Below are 22,925 nucleotides of genomic sequence, written 5' to 3'. Positions count from 1 at the left end.
CCTCGAATGTGATCTGTTTGTTTGGAGGAATGCGTTCACTGTAAGGTTCAAAGGTCACTTGAAGTCACTTCTCTAGGTGGTCTTGCAAGTGGCTCTGTGTCTTTCGGTATCCGCTGCGTATGATAAAAGTGATAAGTACAAAAGTACAGTAACGTTAGAGCTGAAAACAAAGGAAAAACTAGGTCTATATATATTTTAAACGTTTGGCAATATGATTGGGCTTTTATAACCACTTTTACTACTTAATGTTCTTACTCTAGGTGTGACAGACATTGCAGGCAATTAAAGAGGACCAGGGCTTATGCTTATCACTCACTAATCCTATAAGTCCCATAAAGCGCAGTATGAAACGCTTTATGGGACTTGATGGTAGTAACATACTAGTAAAAACAGTTCTGATTTAATTCCTCTAGCTTCTTTAAATGCTAATCTACTGAAATCCTTGGCAGCAGCACTATTTTGATACTTATATTATTACTTATAAGGTTTGCACATTCGCCTAACAAGAGAGAAGATGCTCTGTTTGATCCTGAGAGGAGCCACAAATCCCTTTGGGGTTACGTCAGGAAGAACATGTGGCATAAAAATCAAATCAGTTACCTGCAGTGGCGACCACGTTTATGAAGCAGCTAAAAGTAGCTTCTTCTTGTTATTTGGGACTGTTTGTTAGGTGTGGTGTAGTGTTTGACCACAGGGGGATGTAAGCAGTGAAAAACTTGTAGTTTCTGTATGTAGAGCTCTTTTTTTTTCAGACACGGGCTCCAAAATCACTCTTTTTAATTGGAAATATCAAACATTTCACTTATATGTTTTTTTCCTTTGAAAAACTTTACAGATTATTTGTTATGTTTTCATTTTAGGAAGTTTACATTGGTTTCTGACACGTGTTCTAAACTGCTTAAAAAAATAATTTTCCAACTATTTTATCAACTCTTTTGTTTGCTGATTGGCTCTCATGCAGGAGGTTGGTCCCTCCTGGATAGTCCAACCTCAAAATGGTCATGTTTTGAGGTTGGACGTCACGTTGGGCCGCACTTTGGTGGTTCGAATCCACCATCAGGCCTTTCTGTGTGCAGTTTGGATGTTCTCCCAGTGGCTGCATGACTTCTTTCCAGGTAGTACACCTTGTTCCCAAAGTCTAAAGCCATGCCGTGAGTGGGTCAGGTTAATCGGTGACTTTAAATTGGCTGTAAGTGTGAATGCGAGTATGAATGGTTGTCTGTCTCTTTGTATTGGCCATGCAACAGGCTGTCGACCGGTCCAGGGTGTACCCTGCCTCTTGCCCCATGGTAGCTGGGATAAGCTCAAGCCCGCTGCCAACTTTAATTGTATAAGCAGAAGAAAATGAATGGATGGATGCATGAAACTGGACATGACTGTGAGATGTGTATCTGACTGAGAACCTAAAGAAAATATCTTAGATTCATATGGTAGCAACAGTCAGTCACAAAGTAGTGAAGCCCTCCTGTTTTACTGTAACTAGAATCATAAACTGCAAAATGAGATCATACTGTACTGAGGAAGACTCTAAACTTCTAAAATTCATTTTAAAGATGTTTACTGAAATAGTAAAGCAATTTTCTCATAGACTTCCGTACAGTCAGGGTTCTTTTTGCAGCCGGAGAAAATGGCCTGTGGTGGCCTTTAAAAAGAATTTGATCTTCTCCATCGGCTTCATTTTTCAGACCTGGAGTCAAATATGTACATCCTTGAAATATAGTATGGAAGCAACACTGCAGGCATGGATGGGGAAAAATATGATCCAAGTGAAACTAAGCTGAACGAGTGAGATTTTTGTAGGCGTAGCAAATTAGTTTGTCCTGATAAAGCTTTGTGTGCGTGTTTTAGTTCATATTACTACTTTTTAAAATTTAAAATGATTTTCAGTTGACACCTGATGAAGTTTAGCAAAGTATAAAGACGTTCAAAGCCGAAAAGCATTACCAGCGTGACGCTGCTCTGCTCTCCAGTCTTGTACATGCACATATTGCTCAGAAATGACTTGCAAAATGGTCTCCTGCAGTATTATATTAAGTACATCCTAATTCCATTACCATTAATGCTCTGTGTGTCCCAGAGAGAGAAATGATGTTGTAGATCTGATAGTAAATCATAATGTAACTCTGACTGTCAGGAGCTAATGAACCAGCAGAATATAATAGGAGCAGGACCTTTCTACAGATGGTCTTCTTTGTCTCGATTCTAACAGAAACACAGTTTCCCTTCCTTCTAACGTCTGAATGACCTGTAATAACGCTCTGTTATCCTCTGCATCTGTTTCTTTAAATAGATCTGTAGTAACAGTTAGTTTTCCCTCACCCAGGCAGCTGTCTAATCACCTTGCTGTTATTCAAACAACCGGCTTATTTCACTAGAAGTTTGTCATTTCCATTGCCCAAGAATGACATGAGTCAAATGTGTATGTGTGTGTGTTCAGTGTTGATAAGCGTGCCCTGCCCTGTCCTAGTCTGATTGCAGATGTATAGCAAACACAAACATGCATTTGTACATGTACATGTAATTAAATTAAATTATGAAGTCAACCTGTATTAGAAGTAAATAAATCTAATTCTAACTCGAACCATTATAACCCAACAGCGAGATGTTTGAAAGTAGCCAAAACATCCTCCAGTCTGTGTTTTAAAAATCAAACTGGTCCTCAAGAAGACTACACACACAGACACAGACACACACAACTACATTTAATCTATAACTAGTCTTTTCTACGACCTACACCTTACTCGGGAGTCACCTGCTCATATGACTGATAGCTCTGTCCATCATGAGTCCATCATGTATTTGTGTGTTTGCACATGCTCATGTTCATGTTCATATTTGAGCTTCAGTGGAGCTTTACCTAACAGCGTTGGCACACGTTGCGCTGTCTTTACATTTGGTATATGTTTGCCTGCGTTTAACGCATATTCAGAAGCCTTCAGCATGATCACATGAAGCCATGTGACGGTGCTAGAATATTACTTGTTGATTGGTTTTTTTTGGTTTTTTACTTCATGCAAAGGTGCCACCCTTTGTGTGAAGTACAAAGGGTGTTGGACATATAGTGAAATAGCTAGCGCAGCTTAAAGTGGAGACTAAAAATGTCAACATTAGGTAGAGATTGATAAAGCTGGCTTGTGTAAACACTAAAATCATGTGAAAACACAATAAAAATCCCGCTCTTTATCAGTCCGGGTGTTTGGGGACGAAATTCCGATGAATTCATCCAGAGGCACACAAGAAATGTGGGAGGACTCGGAGAGTAGATGATAACATTTATTATGGTCTGTGACCGGGTTTAACCCATTGATATCATGGTTATGTGGTAAGATGCAGTTCGTGCCATCAGACCCTGAGAGATTTTGCCTTGTCATGGTCATCCCTTTCACCATCGAATGGTAGATTGCCATAATAATTCACTTTCTGGGGGCAAAGGCCTACCTGACATTCCTGCCTCGCTGTTACTAATTGACCAGCTCAAAGAGATTTTATGATTGGTAGAATCGCAAAAATTGAACATGTGTACGTTGGCACGTGGCTCAAGGTTGGGCCGTGGACATCTGCGGACTTTCATTTAGGGTTTGCACATGACACAATAATATGTCTAATTTACCTGCTAGTTATTCTGCTCTTTATGTCTGTTTGTGTAATCTGACAGCTGTTTAAAATTCCACATTCGTAGCAGCTGCGCGTGTCAGTTTGGCAGCATCATGGTTTGCCTTTACTGCCCTGTGTGTGTGTGTGTGTGTGTGTGTGTGTGTGTGTGTGTGTGTGTGTGTGTGTGTGTGTGTGTGTGTGTGTGTGTGTGTGTGCCAGCTATGGTTTGCTGGAGTGGTGCTGTGTTAAACGGCTGTTCTGAATAATAGATACGGAGCGCAGCCCCTAGCCTGTTAAAAAATCCATGAGCTTCCGTTGCACTGGTTTATAAAAGCCGAAGTGCTCATGAGAGAGAGACGGAGAAAAAGAGTTTATAGCCTGTGAGGGGAACAGGCAGAATAAGATTTGGGCAGTCACATCCCAGATATGTCAAGGCATGAGCAAAGAATGGAAGACAAACACTTTGCTCAAATGTTTGACTGGCACATTGTACTGCAGGCAAGGTTTTGTGTAGATGTCTTTTTTTTTTCCTTTTTAAGTGTGTAAAATGTTCTTTTTAAATATCACAGCTGCAATAGAAAAAGACAGGGAGGTATTACGTTCTGGCTTTTACAGTTTTCTGTTTTAATTGAATGAATTCAAATAAGTTTTGGATTTGACATATTAGGACCACTGTATGCTACATACATAGTGTTCCCTATGTATGTAGCATATGTGTTGAGTCTGTTTTCTTTTACAGAACGTAATGTAGAAAAATAGTTTTAGGTGTCATTTCCAGCTATGTGGACAATACCGTTATCATATTTCAGTGGTGACATTAGTTAGTCAGTGGGAACCTCATTGTGAAACTAAAAGAAAATCACTTGCATCATTTTTTGGCAATGAGTCATTTGAATGATCACATATTATGAGATGTTATCACAGACACATCATTCATTCGTTTAAAAAACAAAAATAGCAAACTCACCTGGCCTGCAGAGCCACTAACTCAGTTAAAAATAGCAAACGAGTTGTTTAAGGTTAGGCTACAAACAAAAGCATTTATAAGCTTGAGTCTCAGTTTATTCTGCCTCTGACATTGCCGCGCTATAAAGCCACTGGGATGAGTCACTGTTACTCAATGTTTTCAATGTTGTAATTAGTGAAAATAAAGTAATTTTTAACAACAAAAACAGATTTTTTGTGTCTGTGTTTTGTATGTTTCTGATGGCACGTGGGTCAAAATGACCTGCAAGCATAATTATAGAGACACAGTGCAAGCACTCCACAACACAGTATCCACAGTCAGAATAATTTCACCGAGTAAAAGAAAGAAAAACTCACATTAGTAGTTACAGTTAAGTAAAAAATGGCAATCTGTTGAGGATTTCCAAAGGGGGGTTATCTGTTCAACAAAGGATCTGATTTGCTGGGTGTGGCGACTTTTCGCTAACCTGCCAAGTTCAGTCAATAATTTCCTTTGTTTCCCAACATGCCCTTTGGTCACATAGAAGACGTGACTGCAGGTGTGAGACCTTGAGAATTAGCATATCCAATTATGGAGAAGCGAGAAGTGCACACCTTACATAAGTTATGAGTTACTGAGTGTTTTCTTAAAACACTTGTTTGTTGTACCCAAAATGGCCAAGTGGTTCATAGAAAGATGGTCCTAGCTTCTAACCCAGCCATGGCCTTTCTGTATGGAGTTCACATGTCATCCTTGTTTACAGCTTTGCTCAGGTTTCTCCTGCCATTTAAAAACATGTTCATGCCACGTATAACGGTGCCGGACAGTCCCACAAAGGAGATTCTCAGTTTACAGAGTTTCACTTTCTGGTTACCTTCACAAAGGAGGTTCTGTTTTTGCATGCATGTCTTTCTGTCTGTAAACAAGAGATCTCGAAAAGCTTTGAATGAAATCTGATGAAACTTTGCAGGAATATAGAGTGGAGTCATGTTAACAACCCCTTCAAATTCTGCTTATATCCACCAAGGCCTTTAGGGTAAACTTAATGATTTATTGGTAGAAAATGGATTAAAAATCATTATAACTTAGAAACTATGAATTCTACAAGTGTGGTGTGTGTTGTAAACTATATAGAAAGTACCATATAAAGATGTAAAATATCATGTCACATTTGACCTCTGACCTTTCCTTTAGTGTCAATAGATATATCTGAATGTCAAAGTGATAAGAATGTTATATAAGGAACAATGAAATGAATGCTACAGATGTATTAAATGCACATAAATCATGAAAAAATGATTATCTATTGTTTTTATTGAGCAAATAACAAAAGCCTACAATTATGTTTAAAAAGAACAAAGAAGACAAATTGATTGTACACAAAATACAATTATTTTTCCTTAGAAGTAAATACTGCCCAGACAGTGAACTGTTTTAGTGGAGGTTTGCCACTGAACAACAACATGGCAGAAGTTCTTTTTCCAAATATCTTTTTAATAGCCTTCAAAAACCTGTATCAGTAAAATCATACTATAATAGGAATGCAAAGTGGCGTCCCTTGGTGGTCTGTGGAAAGAGAGAGTTGTGTGACATCAGTGGGAAGCGAAAAAGAGGGAGGGGAAAAAGAAGAGAGGGAGCATATTTTGTGGTTATGACCTTTTCCCAAGGATTTCCCACAAACTAGCTTTGGGCAGCAAGGAGGTGTGTATGTGTCTTTGTGACTGTGTGACTGGGCATTGTGAATCTATGGCAGATAGCAGAATGATTCACTCCGTGCAACAGTTGTTCTCTGTAGTGTTGCAAATCAAGTTCATTTGCACAAGAAGCAGATAAGATCTCATGGAGACAATAAATATCTCTCACCGCACTGCATGTATTTTGCATTAGATTTAACCACCACACTATGGAGTCAGGATTAGTATGTGCCCATCTGTGTGCGCATGCATTAAAACACACAAAAAAGTGATGCATCAGTCGTCATCAGCTCTCCCGAGCAAGACCAAGGTTGGTCATTTCTTCCTCAAGGACTTTCCTCTGCCGCTGAACAGCAACCTCCCCGAGCGAAACTCAAGAGACTCTGCGAAGTGAGACACTTAAATGCCTTTTAACAGCTGTGTGTGCGTGATTGTATGTTTATCAGAGTGACGCAGTGGCAGTTGGAGTGCGTCACTTTTCCTGTCAACCCACTGTACTGCATGCCGCGCACTCACACACTTGTAGGACCTCCTGATTGTGGAGCAAACAAACTGCGGGTGATGAAAATGCTAATATGTTTTCTTAAAACATGATGTTAATAGGAAATTCCCATGACCCCAACCTTAATCCGTTAATGCCAACTCCAAAATATGTATATGAATAAACGAGGTCATCATTTTGTGTTGTTTGTCAGACTTTTACAACTTTTCCTGATTAGGCCAATTTAGAAATATGCAAACAAACCCTTGGGTGATGGGACCAAGGTCTCGTGTTTGACCAAAACCCAAGAAGAAACCCACCAGGGTCCCTATAGACGCTTTATTAAATCCCAGCAATGACATTTAAAAGATCAAGGAGGTGGTGCAAAGGAAAAGAAATGGATGAAGCAGAGGGAGAGAGTGAGGAACTCCCTGGACTAAAATGATGGCACAAAAGAGGGAAGGGAGGAGGGATGGATGAGAGGGAGGAATGGGAGGGTATTTGAAGGAGGATCGTGTGAGAGCCTCATCCCTCGGTTCCATCAGCGTGTCCAAATATGGAGGCTTCTGCTATTGTCGAGCCCTGTTCTCAAGACCCGCCACGGACCAGGGAGAAAACTGGAGGATAGGAAAGGGAAGGGCTGGAGAGGGGAAGAGTGAGCGGTGGGAGAAAGTTGAAGGCAGATAGTTGAAAAAAAAAGGGAAAGAACAAGACAGCAGAGACGAGGCAGATCAACTATAAAAATAGGTAGCGAGAGGTGCTGCGAGATGTAAGGTCTGGCGAGACAAAGGAGAAGAAGGTGAACGTGAATAAAATTGGACAGTTGGAAGGATAAATCTATGAAAGGGGGAAACAAGTTTAAATCTATTTTTAGCTCTGGATTTGTTTATTTCTGATTGTTCAAGCAGCAAGATGAAAGAATGAGACGACAAAGAACGATGGAAGTTCTTTAATTAGTCTGCTGAAGTGTCTCCATCCCTCTTTTGTATTCACATACGTTCACTTCTCTGTGTGTGGGACCAGAGGGGAGTCGGCGACCTTTGGGTCACTGTTTTGATCATGTGGTTGGAAGTTGCCATAAAGTCAAAGGTCATTTGTCAGGAAGTAGTGAGTTGGGAATGGGCCATCTCTCTGGGGATGGTCTGAAATGTCAGATGTAGTTTTAAAACATTTGCCCAGACATTTGTCTCGGTATGCTTGTTGCACACTTGTACACATTTTTTGGAGCAACTCTGTCTCAATTCATGTTTACGTTTGTGCTTACGAATTGTAGAACTACCTTTCAGGAGTTTATGTTTATATGTACTAAGGGTGTGTATCAATGCAAACCTGCAAAATCATTCAGCCTGTCTGTACGAGCAAATCATTGTGCTGTATGACATTGGAAAGTGAAAAAGGCCATCACAATTTATCAAAGCTTTAGAAATGATCTGAAATTCATTTATATTAAAGATAAAGTAAGTCATTTTTAATATTATTTAATTAAAAAAAGAATGTTACACTCATAAATATCTATTGATTATTAAATCTTGCAACAAATTGATGATTGCATCATTATAAAGTTTGATTTAATCTATTAAATATGCAAAGGAGCAGCTGCTGGAAGTCGCCATGTTGGTCTCCACTTTGAAAATAGTGGCCAAAACTGATTTCACCGTCCTGAATGATCGCATTTTATGTATGCGGCTCGAGACCAGCCACGTAAAATAATTTAAAGATCACAGATATCTCTAGCTAACCATTTCACATTTATACATGTATATTATCTCTTTTGAATTACGTCTTTCTCATCTTCCTCTTCCATTCCTGTCCCCTCTCCTTCCTTCCACATCATCCTCTTCCTCCTCACCTCAACACTCATCTCCTGAACTGAAGTCAAGGCTCTAACAAGCAAAAATTTGCACAAATATGCTTATTTATTGGCCCAATCACTTAGTGTCAGAAGATTATACATCTTAACCTCCTGTCACCAGCTTGTCAGGTACTGTTAGGCCAAAGCAGCAACTTTTACCGACACAAAAGTTCAGGAGATCTTCAACAAATCACCTTAGAAGGATTGTGCACTTGAATTGGTTGGGGTAAGAAGACAGTATTCACTTGACTGCAATCTGACATCTAGCAGTGGTATTTTACACACTGTATCTTTAAAATTAGGCTCTAAAATATTTGTATTTATATTTAATATAATTATTTGTCATTTAAATTGTTAAATTAAACACACTGTGCGTCACATCATAGGAGAATTCCCCTGGGATAAGCATTGGTTCCTGGTCCAGGTGTTTTCAAACAAGGACTAAATTCCTGGGAATTTATTTTGCCATTTTGCCCTCCAAGTACTACTAACTGCTCAGGGAGTAGTACTTCTCAGTATTTCATAGAAATCTCTTCACTCACGTAAAGGTATACTACAGGACTTTATAAACACAAAATTCAAACTATTGAGCATTCGCCATTGTAACAGTATATATAGTGTAAATAATGAAAAAGTGCAGTAGGTGCTCTTTAATGTTGATAGAGTAATGTGTTTGTATGTGTGTCAGTGTCAGGGAGTTGGGAGTCTGTTTTCAGGAGAGTAATTTTCTGTGTGTGCATGTGTGTGTTTGTGTAGGTGAGTATGTGTAGCCATGATGTGTATGGGCTTCAAGTGTGCATGTGGAATGTGACGACTCAGCTTTACTTCCTCTCCATTCATCTTCATGTCTCACTGATTGATTAATTGATTCATGCCTGTGTGGATCTGGTGTCATAAAACCAGCCGTGCACGTGTGTTAAGAAGTTGGGAGATGGTTTCTAATATATGAGACTATAAGGGAAAAGAGCAATCGTACCGCATTGCACTACCTTCGATGAGTCATACGCTTAGAAAATGGTACTTTTGTGTGTGCATGTTAGTTTGATTCATCCACTTTACGTGTCTCCCACATGGAGATGCTGCATATTTCCTGAAAACGGTATACGCTAAGGAGGTAAGATATGCAAAAAAAAAAAAAGAACATTGTTTTTGTTTTTGGTTATTATAATTGTTATGAGTGTTGACATTAAGTGTCATCTGGTCATTTGTGTCATTTTTAAGTTAAAGTTGCGTGTTAATACAGCTGTAAAACTAAGAAACTTGTCATAAACAAGGCATAGCAGAGCAGTCCTAGATAGCAAACTGAAAGTAGCTGTCGCTTTATGTGTCAACACTACCGTCATATGTGGTTAGTTTTGACATTGCGTGTTGCAAATATTTTCCTTGACCACACTGGTACATTTCGGCCTTCTCATTAGGATGTCCATTCATTCTTAAATAATTTTAGGGTCCAAACAAAAGCCACAAGGAGCTTAAGAGACACGTTACACTGTTACAAAACATAATTTAATTCATAAAGAAGCTAGTCCAGCTAATACAGGAGGAGATAACATCGGAGCTGCTAATGTAAAATCTCATTTGCTGTGTTGTCATTTATTTATTTATTTATGTTCTTCCATTGTAATTGTGTGTTAGTTTATGATTTAGCAGTCTTTAACAGGCTTTAACCTCAATAACTGGGTTCAATGTGTGTTAAGATCATCTAACGCAGATCTATTAAATAACACAAACAAACATTATGAAGCGATGCATGGACAGATTGTGAAAGGATGAATAATAATAAAGTAATAATTATTGAAAACCACAGTTCGGTTTGTGTCTTTTTTTTAACCACAGGCCTGAACATTTGATCGCAAATAGAACATGAAGGAAAAACAAGCTAGACTATTCTGATGTATTCCCAATTTATTTACCATTTCGGTTACCTGAATGATCTGAAAACACTGCAACGCAGCTTCACATGGCTATCACGGAAGATGTAATCACGATGAGTTGTTACATCTCTGATGTGTTCTCTGTGCGTTTGTCCGTACTTCAATAAATTGGAAGTTTGTGCAGAAAACAGCAACAACTGGGTTTTATCCTACATGCAGTGCCAGCACGTCTTATCTTATCTGTCTCTATAATTAAAAAAAAATCTTTTGAGTCTTGTAACATACATCAAATGTTGTTTGATGTTAATTGACAAGGAACAGACAGCATTCTTGGGGGTTGGGGGGGGTGGTGTTGCTGGACAGATGTAATTTTCTGTTGCAGCAATGCACGCACAGAGTTTAAAATGTTTGTTATGAAAATCATTGACGATGGCTTAGTCTGGAAAAATAATATGCGAAAGGAGACTAAAGAGGAAGAAACTTTAAGATATCCTGCCACATAATTTAGGTTGGTCAGGTTCTTAACTCTGATAGATGTCTAGGTATATGGCTAAGTGTTTAGAGCATGAGCATTGTGGTGTTTTTGTATGTGTGGTTGTAGTATGTGTAGCTGTCCCCAGCTGAACCCTATCTGCTCCAGGCAGCTGGTCTGAATAAATCAATAAAGCCCGTTGAACTGCATTGAGGCTTAGAGTACTGGTGTCAGTTTCTCCCAGAGTGCTGCCTTTACAGAGCCTGTAGAAGATCAATAGACAGACACGTAGTGGTGTAGTGCCCTTAGAAAGTAGTAGATACTCATACCTTTGAATCCATTCGCACACCCATCAACCTGCTGTGCACTTTACTGCTGGAAAACTTCATCTTTTCACTATCTGTTATGTCAAGCTTTTAACTGCCTCAAGGTTTGTTTTAGACTTTCAAGCACGCTGTTGACAACGTTCGAAATCTGAAATGGAAGAAGACAAGGAATGCGGATTATGCCAGGCATTGTGAGGCTCAATGGCCTTCAAAATACTCTAGGTCGATTTCACCATCTTTACAATCTGTGTGCCGTTTGCTAGTGCCTGTTCTTGGGTTGTCCGTATCTTTGTCTGTAGCATGTCAGCATTTTTGTTATGAAGAAGGCATGTTGGAGTAAGAAGGAAATTCACAAAATAGATGTTTGTCTATCTATACTCTTTAACTTTTTAAAGTTATTAACACTGGTGCAGTTCCTATTAATACAAGTCAAAATTTCTCCTACTTATAGATGCAGATGGAACACAAATTTTCAAAGTTTCCACCGAGACCACTCTTGCTTACCGGTTATGTAATCAGATTTACTGACTGGTTTCTCTGCCAATTCAGTACAGTTGGAGTTTTCTTGGTGTCAGACTGATGCATCTTAAGGAATTTCTTGGCTTCTCATCTATGAAAAATGAAAGTGTGTTACTAAGCTTGTGGGCCAACTGCCTCCAGAAGAGCTTTTAGCCTCATTGACATAGATTCTGGGCACAGGCTTTTAAAACCTCACTAGGGTGATGAATGATATGTTTCCAAAAGACATTCCCTCATTTGGTGTTTTGACGCAAACAGTGCTTTCTAGTATTGCAGTCAAAAATCTTCTTTAGTTGTCTGGTCAGGTTATGAAATGTTGATTGTGCAGTGCAAAGCATTTAATTCACATAATTTTAATCCACAAAACCATCAGTCATTGTGTTTCTTAATATTTTTTCCATTATTTTGTTCCGATTTAGGCTCGTTGTCTAAATGATCCATTTAAAACAATTACTTGGATATATTTCCTGATAATCTGCTGTAGCTGAAGTTCCACGTCACTGTTGTACAAATTATTCATACATAAAGTAACACAGATTCTTGTAATTGAGTAGCACAGGGTGAGGACACTGACTAGTTCAAGGGCCCAAAATAAAGCACAGGACACTCGAATGATTAAATTAGTTTAACAGAATGATTTTTATGGTGATAAGAAGCTTAATAACAAGTTTTGGTGAAACTGCAACTCACTCAACCAACTCTGTTGATTCTAATCTCTAAATAGAGAATTTTTGCATCTTACAGTGGATTAAAACCCTATAAAGCTATTATACATCTAATAATAAAATTAGTTCAGCCAATACTGTTATCAGTTGGAAGTTTTCTTAGACTTTTATTGAAAGCAACAGGTTAGAAAAAGAAATTGATACCTAAGTATTAGTGTCAGTTGTACCAATACAGTATCTGTTACGGCCCCAGCTGGGCCTGCTGTGATTTTGACTCTGCGTGGGTGTGTCCACCGTCTCTCCCGCCTTAGGTGCCACGCTTTTGTGCAGCTGACTCTACTCAGAAATTAGGCCAGAGTACTTAAGGCCAGAGAAAGGCGAGCTCTAGTACCAGAGAGTTTTTGTGCAGCTTGTGAACTGTGTGTGTGCGGCTTTTGTTTGCTGGCCAACTTCTGGGTTTCTTTTTTTTTTTTAAGAGTACTGGCTATCAGCTTGTCCGTCTCTTTCATTTTAATTATTTATAAATAAAAAACTTTAATAATTTAGCCTCCATGTCTTCTTTTTTGTTACTTTACACCATCCCTTGGACTTTTTAGAGGAGCGTAAAAATTTTGTATCCACATTTCGCTCCATTAGACTAATTTAATAAAAGTACAAAAACTGAAGAGAGTAGAAGGGTTAACTCCCTGTAGGAGGACTGAAAGACATGGAAATATATATGTGTGTGTGTGTGTGTGTGTGTGTGTGTGTGTGTGTGTGTGTGTGTGTGTGTGTGTGTGTGTGTTTGATAATCTTCTGTAGTACACAGACCAACTTACAAACACTCCCACTCAGCATCAGACTGACGCACAAGCTTTCACATATAAATTGGATGCTCATCAGTCACACATATCAGACTGACACATGGTTACATATCTTTCTCTTTTTTCAGTTAAATGAAAACAGTACATTGGCATGCAGACAGATCACGAGGAATTTCATAGAACGAGCACTCAGATCTTTATTTCAGAACTCTTGAATTATGCTTTCGTTCCTCCCAAGTAGAGTAATTGACTGTACAATAGAGTATCTGTCAGAAATGTGATTTCTCAGGGCTGTACAGATTCTCCAGATCCACAGCTTGGCTCGTAGCTCAATTTTTAGGCCAGAATTACAGTTCATACCTCAGTTTTGTTTGTTTTGTTTTTTCAAGAAGAAAACAGAAACAAAATCTAACATTTATTTTTATGACAGAGATTCATTACTTCTTTACTTCATTACTGTGATGTATCCAGTTCAGTCTTCACCTGAATGGTTTTTGGAAACATTAAACATTAAATCTTTAATACATGTGTATGAAGCATGCAAGCATGTGTTTGCACATAGCATATGCATGAAGCTGCAAGGACCACAGAACCCCTGAAAAGGTCTCATACATAGCTGAGCTAGGCATGCACTGATAATAATGTGTATTTGTCCTAAAAGCTCTTATCTTGCATACCTGGAATAGCACTTATGTAGAATAAATGATAGTCTATTGAAAACATCTTTTTGCAGGCCAGCAAGTTCAATTTTACTAGTAAATAGTTCACATTGCAATGATAGTAACTTCATGAGTCAGTTTACAGTAGAGAGCACACGACCTGTTATAGACCATGTCACTGTAACCCTTTAGATGCTCTTCCAGTCACCCCCCTTGCTAATATGGTTAGCGTCTTTAGCTGTTTGAACAATGAGGCCAGCTAGCCAGGTTACTGTATGTTTGGACAGGCTGATAGTAGCTGGCTTTGGGCCATCTCTCTAATCCACTGTTTGTATATTTCCTTGTTGGCTCTTCAGCGGGGTGAATAGGCCTGAGCCGTGGGTTGATATGCAAACACAGTTTGTGAAACAACCAATATTGCATTACGGTTGGCTTGTCAGCATTTGTGTAAATCCACTAAGCATGGATCATGTGTGCTTGAAGAGTGTGTGTCTACACCTAGCCATGATTTTTACAAGTATAAAATTTCCTCCTCAAATGCCATTAATGGCTAACGGTCAGCGTTGTGCTGATCTGGGAAGGGAGGGTGTGTCCTTAGAGCTTCCTTTTTGTATCCACACACCTGACACAGCTACAAATTACTTTGTTTCTGTCCTTTCATTATTAAATTAGTTTATTGACAAATCAGTTAGAGACCTGACTGAATCATCAGATTTTTGGTTACAACTTAAGTGGTTAACATTTAAAACCCAGGTGGATCATCTCAGTACATACCACCATAAAAATGACTTATGTCAGCAGTTCATATTCATATTCCTGAATATGACCATCTGTTTGTTCATAATGGCGAAAAACATTTTGCCCAGAGTCCATATTTTCAACATAATCCAGTCCATTTTTATCAGCGACCTGTGCAGTGGTGCCTCTCAGGGAAATAGAACCTAATATAAAAGTTGCTACACCATTTTAGTTGATTTTTTTATGTAAGTAAGAAAATTTGCTTTCTTTGGGAATTCAGAGGCACCTGATGACTGGTCTTTACAAATTCTTGGGTAATAGATTAGCAATTGCAAGCCACTGCTGTTAAGATTGTGTTATGTGACACCACTTTGAAGAAATTATCATCGGTTGTGCTCTGCAATTCACTTCTTTGTAATCTCACTCGACCAGTAAAGTGAAAGTTATGCTACACTCCTCTAAACTGCATTGCTTTTTGCTCTCTTGTTAGAACTGAAAACCTACCTGATATCAGGGAGGAAGCCGGATCATGATGTGCAGTGTGGCTGTTCTCAGATGGCACTGCCAGGTGAGGATTTTGAAGGAGTCAGCCGCTCCTCCTGTCCTCCCACCCACACACCAGACCTCATACCTGGAGGGGCGAAGGCCGCTGAGCCTCCTTTGCCACACCAACCACCTGACCGGATTGGGGTAAGAGGAAAAAAGTGATAAAGACACTTTCCGCATGTCTAAAACCACATATGAGGAACTCAAACTAGCATTGATGCTTGTTGTCCTTCTGATGAATGCCTCACTTAAAGCAGTGGCTCTTATACTTGTCATATCAAGAAATGGAGAACACTTCTCACTCTGCATTGTTTTAATCAGGCATTAACAATAAAAAGGATTCCCTTGGTCATATTCTTTTTTTTCCAGCTCTGTGCCCCAGCAGTGAGAACCACTTGTCTATAGTAACATACTAAACTGAAGTACTTTTGGTGCATAATGTTGCTATCCACACCCCGCAGCATGAAAAAATAGTTCTTGTAACCTATTGTCAAGCTTTTCTAGTGCTTCTGTGTCATTATTGAACCAGTCAGTGATGAAGGGAAGCTCATTTTGAACATTGTGTGACTCACACAGAGTTATTTTGTCTCGTATGCATTGCTAAGTCTTAATTATTGGGGGGGTTTATTATAAAACTGAAACACTCCAGCTCATCATTTCACTTTTACTTAAACTTAAAACATGCCAGTGCGCACAGCTCAGCTCATATATAATCTGATGCTGTTATTGCACAAGCCGCTTTTGTATGATATGTTTAATTTGTCAAACTCTCCCCCTGCTGCCTTTCTCTCTCTCCAGCCTCCCTGTGTGTTTCATAACACGGTCCTGTCTTCCGTGGCAGAGCAGGGTGATGATGTGGCTGTGCTGAATGGCTGCCAGGAAGAGCACAAGATTAGCAGTGCCAAGGTACAACACGCACACACGAGCAGCGACAGCATCGGTGCACTTGTCAAGCACTCGATTAAGCATTTGTCACTAAAGCTACTTGACAGTCATGCCCCGTGCTTATCGCTTTTTGTGTGCTTTCTTCTTTTTTACCTCCGTCGTCTGTCCTCTGACTCTGGTCCCTCTGTCTTTTTCATCGCCTTTATCTCATCTACTCATCACAGTTTATCCCAGGTCACAGCCCCAGGGCAGTCAACGGCCTGCTGAGTCCACCGCTGGAGGAACCAGTGCGGGCCAGTCAGAGTTCTCTATGTGACACGGGAACTGGCACCAGTCTCGGCATGGCTGGGGGCACGGGGGCAGCAGGTACAGGCATGGATCACTCTGCCTTGATACAGTTGCGTGCCAAGAACTACAGACAGAAGAGCGACGCCCATTTCGTGGATGTTATAGGGGAGGACAGGTGAGCAAAGTGGTTAAAGGTGGAATTTATGATCTGATAAGGTCACTCAAGGGTGACTAATTATGCAGGAGTGGGTAAAAGTTATCACTTTGGCATTGAATATGATGCCATGTTTTCATAATTTTCTAAAGGTTTATTACGAATAAACCTTTGTACTGAGGGCTCGCCTCGCCAGATCACACAGATAAACGCATAAACTCCACACACAGAGTTCTCAGGATGCTCTTAAAGATGAAATGCAAACATTGTATGATTACTTGAGGACTCAAGGGTTTAATGCTAATGTAGGAGCAGTTGTTTCAGACTTACAGTTTGTTTGTTTTATCCTGAATCAGTAGATGAGTTGTTACAGTTGTTGCATTTTTTTCCCACAATAAAATAATAAGTGAACCATTTAACTTTTTCTGACCTTTTGTCGTATTTTTTTTCCTTACTCTGATCTCCAGTCTAATGAAGGATTACTTTTTCAAACCACCCATCAATAAGATCAGCCTTAACTTTCTAAAGAGCCCTCTGGAAAAAGCCTATCGGAGCAGCTACAAGAAAGAGGTACACACAAGTACACAAACACATTTTTCTACTCAACTGTTTGATGATCCTACCTGCGATTGTGATTTTAACACTCTTCACTGATTAACTTGAGGCTTAACTAAAAATAGTACCCAGCAGAAGAGAGGGCTTCCTACGTGGGTAAGAAAAACTGAACTGTTAAAAAGCAGAAGGCAATAAGGAGACGAATGACAAACAGTAGTGTCCTAATGCATCTTTTGAATCTGAGGCAGAGCGTTTGATTCTCTCTGTGTCACTGCGTGCTTGTCTCTTTGACCGATGGGGTGGAGTTGTTGTAAGTTTTTCCTTGTACCCCTCTTGTTTCCGAAATTTTATACCACATGCTCTCTCACACAGGCACACACACACAGGACCAGTTCCAGTTGGCCTGCATTGACCTCAAAGTCTTGTAGCCACCTGGTGTTAAACCAGTGTTACTACAAAAAAACAAAAACCCCACAACACTAGGATCACTTCACGCAAAATGTCTACAGTGTGTGATCATAAGAGTTTGCACATGACTATGACTTTTGGGTTTAGCTGCGAAAATATATTCAGTATGTAAACATTGATATAATATTTGTTATTTGCTAAAGCAGCACAAGTTTTAGTTTGTGCATTCGTTTCTAGAAAGAATTGTTAAACGATTGGAAGAATTCAGGTGATTTTTGCATTTGTAAAAAAGCTTCTATTTGTCGCTTTGACTGTTGTTTTGCACCCCCCTTTAAAGATGAAAATAGGATTTAGTTGGGTTTTTTAACACCCACTGGAAAAGTGTGATTAATTTAAAAATAATCTGGCAGTTTACAGAAGGCAGTAACATTTTTTTAAGTTAAATCAGGTTAGGAAACCATGTAAAAACAACGCAGATCTGGGTACTACTGCTAAAAAAGGTAAAAAAAAATATTTTGAAGGTTTCATTGTGTCTGTATAGAAGATTCATAACATTCAACTTTGTTTTGCATTTAGATTTACACATTTTAGACCTGATTGTAAAACATCCATACATTTATGTGTGCATTGCAAGGTGTGGGTGTAGTTTCTGTAAAAATGAGCAATTGCAATTACTCTTCCCATTTAGGTCAGAAACATGGTTCCGGTGCAGACTTTTGCAAGCACTACCTTCAGCTCCTTATTGGATGTCCTCCTCAGCTGTTTTGTCTTCCTGGCCCTCACCCTGGCCTGCTTTCTTCCACCTCTCATGAGCTCATCCACTCCGGCTACCGCTGCCCTGGCCTTGGCTCCCCTGGCCGGTCTCTTTGAGCTGGCGTCCTTGGTGCTCTCCATACGGTGAGGATGTTTAGGCAGCTGATGCAGATGGAGAGTGTTTGTGGGTGTTAGTGAGTGTGCACACATGTTGTATATCAAAAATGTTTTGACCGATATGCCAATAAAAACATTTGTATAAGATATTTTATAACGTAACACATTCATTGTCTCAACATTTGACCTTTTTACGAAACAATGACAAGGCCTCAGTGTTTTCCCCAGATTTTATTTTTCCTGGCGGGATAGCAAAATCTCTGAAGTGTTATTTATACCGTTGCTCTCGGTGCGGTTCCAGCTGGGCGTAAGAATACGCAATTGTTTGTTTTCAAGTCGAGTGCTGTCACAGTCGAATAAAAATCTGTATCTCTTGGGCTTCAGTGCCACGGAACTGAAACTACTGATAGACCAACATGCAGGACTATGACTTTCCACTGAGACTAGCATGAATTGTTTTACACTGTTTTATGTTTTATTTGGCTTCCACACCATGGATAAATTTCCCCAGTCAATTACTGGCTTAGAAACCGGCACAATGACAAACTCATACCAGGCTTAAAGAGAAAAAAAACAAACTTATTCTTGGATTTTCCAATACTCTGAGTAGTGCTAGGGATGTGTTTTCTTGTGGTACTTACTTTAATGACTGTGCATGGAGAGTATTTAAAGATTAATTAATTTTCACTTATTGCCTTGCCTAAATGGGCAATAAATCTTCATCTTCTTGCTGTGACTTGGACAGTATTATTGTTTTAATAATGTATCATAATTAAGGGTAATGAGAATCTGCTGCAGTTTTTTCCCAGACCGAGCAAGGATTGAGGAAGTTAGAGGAGAAGAGGCGGCATGTTTTTCTCTACTTTATTTTCTGTCTAACTTTGATTTTTTTCAGTTATTGTTTAAAGTTTTTGTTCATTCTGATTTTCATTAAGACAATAAATGATTCCCCCTTCTCTTCTCCTCTCCTCTCTTGCAGCATGGCCTTCTACTTGGAGGAGGTGATGAGCTGTACTCACTCCCTCCTCCTGGTAGTTTCTGGCTGGGTCTCTCGTCACGTGATCGGTGCCGTGTTGGTCTCTCTCCCTGCCATCTCTGTCTTGTCCCACCTCACTTCAGGTGATCAGCTGCAACCTCAGGTAAACACTAAAATTAAACTCTTGTTGTGATCAGAGAACAAAATTTCTTAAACATCCCAAATATATTCTGGTTCACAGCCTCAAAATATTTGACACATTTCTTATCTGAAAGTATCTCAAGGAGAAGTTTAAAGTAAAAATGTAACCCTACTAAACTTGCACCGTCATAGTTGCTCCGTCTTGGTATCATTCAGCGAGATTGCAGTTGACGCTGCTGCCAGGACTACTACTAAAGATGCCATGCTGGGACTAATAGTACTTGTATTGCTGCTGATTTAACTGCAACTACTGTGCCTCTGTTGTCCCTGCTTTTGGAAGTATCCTTTGTAGCTGTAATGGTTTACTCTGACTGTTATCGCTAAGCTGATTTGAAACTCATCATGGTCTAAAACAGCTCATTAGCTGGTGTTAACCTGTTAATGGACCACTAGAATGAACACGCATGGATTTTGGCACCAGAAATGTCAACTTTTCTTCTTTGAGTCCTGCATGTGTGAAGATGTGAGTTGCGCTTGTTTTGCAGCGTTTTAAGTCAAGTGCATTTCCAGCTCTGTATACGTTTGAGTCTCGTATTTCAGGTTGGAGCCAACGGCTGCTTGCAAGATGTGCATTGGTTTCATATCTTGTTTTTCCAACACCCTATGTCTTTATCCATTTCTCTCCCACCCTGCTCACTCTCTCGCCTCAGCTCTCGCCATCGCTTCAGGGCTCGCAGATCAAAGCGACAGTCTCAGGGAGAGTTGCTAATTAGACATGCAGTTTTCTGGACTTTAATGCCTTTGAAGATGTTAAGACCCAATAACAGTGCTGAGTGAGGGTTGTGGGGTGTTAGGGTGGGGTGGAAGGGCATGACAGGGAGAGGGGAGGACATGTGTAGTGATGAGCTGGGAAAAGATCTTATCTTGTCAATGTAATCGTTAACAGCGTGAAAATGTCCCCAAATTCATTTTGCTGTCTGCATGTTTTTGCATGAAAAGAGCTCTGCGTATTTCTAAGAGCCTAAATCACTATGTTTTAGACTTTTACAAATCACAATATATTTCATTTATGTTGCTTTTGAAATTCAGGCTTAGACCTGACCACTAAGACATTTCCCCAAAACTATGACAAAACAGCTCACTTTATTGGGTCAAGGATCCCTTTACAAAGCTACATCTTATGGACAAAAGTACTGGGCCACACCTCCTAATCACTGGCTTCAGCTGTTTCACGCCCATTACCACAGGTGTATAAAATCAAGCCCACTGGCCATGCAGCCTGCTTTGGCAAACATTTGTGAAAGACGGTGCTGCTGTGAAAAGCTCCCTGAATTCAAGCGTGGCACTGTAATAGCATGCTGCTGTTGCAACAAGTCAGTTTGTGAAATTTCTGTCTTCCTAGATATTATATGATCAACTTTAAGTGGTATTATTATTGCAAAGTGGAAGTGTTTAGGAACCACAGCAACTCAGCCATGAAGTGGCAGACCATGTAAAGTTACAGAGCGGGATTGCTGAGTGCTGCAGACTTATCAACATCAGCACAAAAACTGTGTGCTGGGAGTTTCACTGCATGCGTTTCCATGGCTGTTCAGCTACATGCAGGCTTTACAGCACCAAGCACAATACCGAGCATCAGATGGAGTGGCTTAAAGCAAGCCACCACTGGACTCCTGAGCAGTGGAAACATGTTCTGTAGGGTGACAAATCATGCTTCTCTATCTGGCACTCTGTCTGACGAGTCTGAGTCTGGAACGTTCCAGCGAAGGGGACTCTTAATGCCTCAGCTTACCAACACATTTTGGACTATTCTGTGCTTAGGTTTTCTCTTCCAGCATGACTCTGCTTTAGTGTAGATGGCCCAACACTTGCTCATGTGGTGAATTTCAATTTGAGATTGAACACACTACAGTTTGTTCAGTGCTAAATCTTCAACATTGGTGAAAAACTAATTTTGACAGCATTGTTTTGAAATCCATCCAGTTATTTTCATGCTATATATAGAAGTAATCCCTGCAAGCCAAAGTGCAGGTTTCAGACTGCACTAAACACTGTTGTAGACAGTTTTTACCCCTCAATCTTAAAAGGTTGATGGGGTATTGTTAATGTTGACACCCAAGTTTGTGAATATGACAACTCAAGGTTGAGGTGATGTAAGATTTTTAAATTCATCCCTCAGGTGCACCTACTAAAAATCTCAAACAAGTTTGAATCTCAAGGACCAGAGTCAACTTTTCTGAAAATCGCCTAGGATTTTCAAATTAAAGTGCATCTACCAGGAAGCTTTTTTTTTTTTTTTTAATTTTTCCTGCTCTTGGCTCTATAAGATGTCGGTGACAGAGGATATTCCTAATAATGCCACCTTAGGCTGGGAATGCAGCAGCACCACAGCTCCACCCACCTGCTGTTCTAATCATTTGCAAGGACCAGCCAATCAGAAGAAAGCTAGTTTAAAGGAAGAGGTGCAAAAAAAATCTTGCTTCACAGTGTGCATGAAGTGAGGTGTCGCATCACAGCCCAATTTAAGATGAATAAGGATTATTTTGAAATCAAAATCATGCAAAGATACTATAGTAAGGTCCAAGAATAAAATATGGAGAAAATTGGAAATGAGCAAAATAGAATCCCTTTGATTGTCGTAAAGGTCTATTTGTGACAATAAACAAATAAAATGATTCATTAATTTAAAAAAATGTTCCATGAAATTATAGCGCTAGTCCTGAAAACTGAAAATGTCTGTGCACTTATTCCCTGAATTGCTCTTGACATTTTAGCATATATTTTGCAGTTTTGGTGACACGATCCAGGGAAATACCAAGGAAATGGCAACAAGAACTGTAGAGAAAAACATTTGCCGTGGGGGAAATGGGAAGCTAATTAATTCAATTTTATTTATATAGCAATAATTCACAAGGGTAATCATCTTAAGGCACTTTCTGGTTGCAGTTATCTGAACTGAACAGTAGTACTTTGATCCAAAAACCTTCAAGCTTTTATCATATTTTATTCAATAAGCCTATGGATTGTCTTTGGGCTACAACATGCTGGCTTTGGCTCTGGTGGTGAAAGATGTAGTGTGATGCACTTGTGTTACACAACATAACCACTAAGTGCTTAAACAGAAAACCTGGATTTTACAGCTGAAGAGTAGCCAGTACATCATTACATCACTACGTGCTTAGTAGGTGTTTTTATAGCACATGCTTCAGCTGGATGTGCAAGAATTCTTTGTTGTTGTTGTATTTGCTAAGACATTTGAATAACTAGCTTTTGTTTTTCCTCAGGTGACCATGTTCCTGTGCTGTGCCACCATCCTGGCCATCATCCAGTTTTGTAACTTCTGTCAGCTGAGTTTCTGGATGCGCTCAATCCTGGCCACTGCTACAGGGGTTGCTTTGCTGCTGCTGCTGTTGTTGTGCAGTCCTCTGGATGGGGAAAGGTGAGACGCTAACTGCACATACACACAAACACTACACAAA

The 22,925-nt window shown here is 39.7% G+C and overlaps 1 protein-coding gene across 2 annotated transcripts in view; it reads left to right on the top strand.

The window, feature by feature from the left end:
• adcy9 (adenylate cyclase 9) overlaps positions 1-22,925 on the top strand; it is a 42,582-nt gene that overhangs the window by 10,004 nt on the left and 9,653 nt on the right. For both annotated transcript variants that reach the window (XM_063476634.1, XM_063476633.1), the window contains exons 2-8: positions 15,114-15,313; positions 15,968-16,075; positions 16,279-16,517; positions 16,964-17,066; positions 18,148-18,356; positions 19,309-19,468; positions 22,731-22,885. In XM_063476634.1, the coding sequence (XP_063332704.1) occupies positions 15,114-15,313; positions 15,968-16,075; positions 16,279-16,517; positions 16,964-17,066; positions 18,148-18,356; positions 19,309-19,468; positions 22,731-22,885 (1,174 nt within the window). The remainder of the gene's footprint in view (positions 1-15,113; positions 15,314-15,967; positions 16,076-16,278; positions 16,518-16,963; positions 17,067-18,147; positions 18,357-19,308; positions 19,469-22,730; positions 22,886-22,925) is intronic.

Source organism: Pelmatolapia mariae, linkage group LG6 (assembly GCF_036321145.2).
Source record: "Pelmatolapia mariae isolate MD_Pm_ZW linkage group LG6, Pm_UMD_F_2, whole genome shotgun sequence".
Taxonomy (NCBI): domain Eukaryota; kingdom Metazoa; phylum Chordata; class Actinopteri; order Cichliformes; family Cichlidae; genus Pelmatolapia; species Pelmatolapia mariae.
This window is presented reverse-complemented; position numbering and strand designations above follow the sequence as displayed.